Here is a 1,792-nt window from a genome sequence, read left to right as displayed (position 1 = left end):
GAAATATCCATTGGATAGAGACGATTGGGAGCCTGGGAACAGTGACAGAATGAATAGTTCATAATAAATGTTTCTATATACTTCAATTTCTGAATCTTATGGATGTTTTACTACTTCTAAAACTTAACACAAAGAAATTCACTCTTCCAGGGAAGAAAAAAAAAAAGCACAGATAACTCTTTCAGGAAGCCTAATTTTGACTTTAAAGTGTGCCAGGTCAGGATTAAGAGACCTATGTGTTTAGTGACCATCAAGTATGAAATAAGTCATTTGGGGCTGGAAACAACAGAGAACATGGACTCAGGGTCTGAACACCTGAAAAAACAAACACCACATATAAACCTATCAATTAAAAAAAATAAAACAGGGATAATGCCATTCATCCTACAGGAATATTGCCTAAATGAAATCACGTATGTAATAGTGATTACATAGCTCATGGAAATGAGATGGCAACAGAGCAGAAAATAGGCAGTTTATCCCTTCTGAAGCCAGATAATTCTAGCCTCCATTCACCAGGGCTGCTCTTCACTTTGAACTTGTCAAAGAGGGATTTGGCCAAGCTGACTTCTGGACCCCCCATCTTGCTACCCAGAATTAAGCAGTAACATTTCACATAAAGTGAAAACTGCCTTCACTTCAACCCTTGCCCAACCCCAGCCCCTTCACTCTTTGCCCAGTTCAACCCCAATCATGATTTTCAGGCCATGTTTTTATACTTCAACTCTGCTCAGGCATCCACACTCACCAGGGCCCCAGACCAACCCCAACCCAACATTGTTTTACTAGGGGAGGAATGATTTTGTGTTTTCCATGGCCCCATGGAACACCTTCCCTCTCCATCGGTGAAGATCCTAAGCTGCACGTGGATGGGACCTGGGTAGCTGGAGAGACTCTTGTATACCTGTTTTAAAGTTCAAAAGTGAGAGATTTGCACATAAAAATTAGAGACGTATATTTATGCATGAACTATTAACTTTATTTGAAGAACCAGTAACTTTATGTGAAGAACTGCCAATACTGCAAGAAAAACACTTCAGTGAAGTTTTTCTGCAAGGGCAATACTGCAGACTTCATGGCAGGCAGGGTGACCTTGGGCAGTCACCCGGGACTCAGGGGAAAGTCCAGTCTAGGATCAGTCCTCCTTGTCGCCGTCGCCCAAGGTGAGCTTGTCAAAGACGTACTCTGCCAGGCTGCCTTCCGGGGACCCCACGTTGCTCAGGTTGCTGACATGGTCTCCCAGCTCCTTGATGAACTTGACCTGCTGGTCCAGGTAGCCGGTCCCCAGGAAGTGGCACAGGTGGGCGTCGCTGTTGTCGGTGGCCAGCTTGTGCAGGTCGAGCAGGCTCTGGTTGACGCTCTTCTCCAGGTGCAGGGTGTCTTGCATGGCCTGGAGTGCGCTCTCCCACTGCTGGGTCTCGGGCTTTCTGATGTCGAGGAAGGAGACGCGGCCCCCACGCCGGTTCTGCAGGGACATCAGGCTCTCGGCTGTCTTGCTGTGCTCGTGAGAGCGGAGCAGGAAGAAGCGGTAGAAGTGCTTCAAGCCCACATCATCACGGTCGAGGTAGAAGGCCACGGCCAGGCACTGGAAGGAGGCGTGGAACTCCAGGGCAGTGTGGCTGTTGAGCGCGGCCTCACACTCAAGGCGGTAGTTCTGACGAACCTGTGAGGGCGGTGTGGGCATCATGGCGGGCGACTCCAGGGCCCAGGGAATGGGGGCTCGGTCGGCAGGTGTGCGGGGCTGGCATCGGCGGGGGCGCGAGCGCCAGCGGCCTCCTCGGAGCCTTCCCAT

General features: G+C 49.8%; 1 protein-coding gene across 1 annotated transcript; it reads right to left on the bottom strand.

Moving 5' to 3' along the window:
- Positions 1-1,135: 1,135 nt before the first annotated feature.
- On the bottom strand, positions 1,136-1,792 carry LOC128070201 (ferritin heavy chain-like). Its single transcript, XM_052663502.1, has one exon. It carries the CDS (start codon positions 1,790-1,792, stop codon positions 1,136-1,138), a length of 657 nt encoding a protein of 218 aa, XP_052519462.1.

The sequence above is a fragment of the Budorcas taxicolor genome, chromosome X, assembly GCF_023091745.1.
Source record: "Budorcas taxicolor isolate Tak-1 chromosome X, Takin1.1, whole genome shotgun sequence".
Classification (NCBI taxonomy): domain Eukaryota; kingdom Metazoa; phylum Chordata; class Mammalia; order Artiodactyla; family Bovidae; genus Budorcas; species Budorcas taxicolor.
This window is presented reverse-complemented; position numbering and strand designations above follow the sequence as displayed.

Coding starts and splice junctions, on each gene's coding strand:
- LOC128070201 (XM_052663502.1), bottom strand. CDS start 1,792: ATGGGAAGGCTCCGAGGAGGCCGCTGGCGCTCGCGCCCCCGCCGATGC.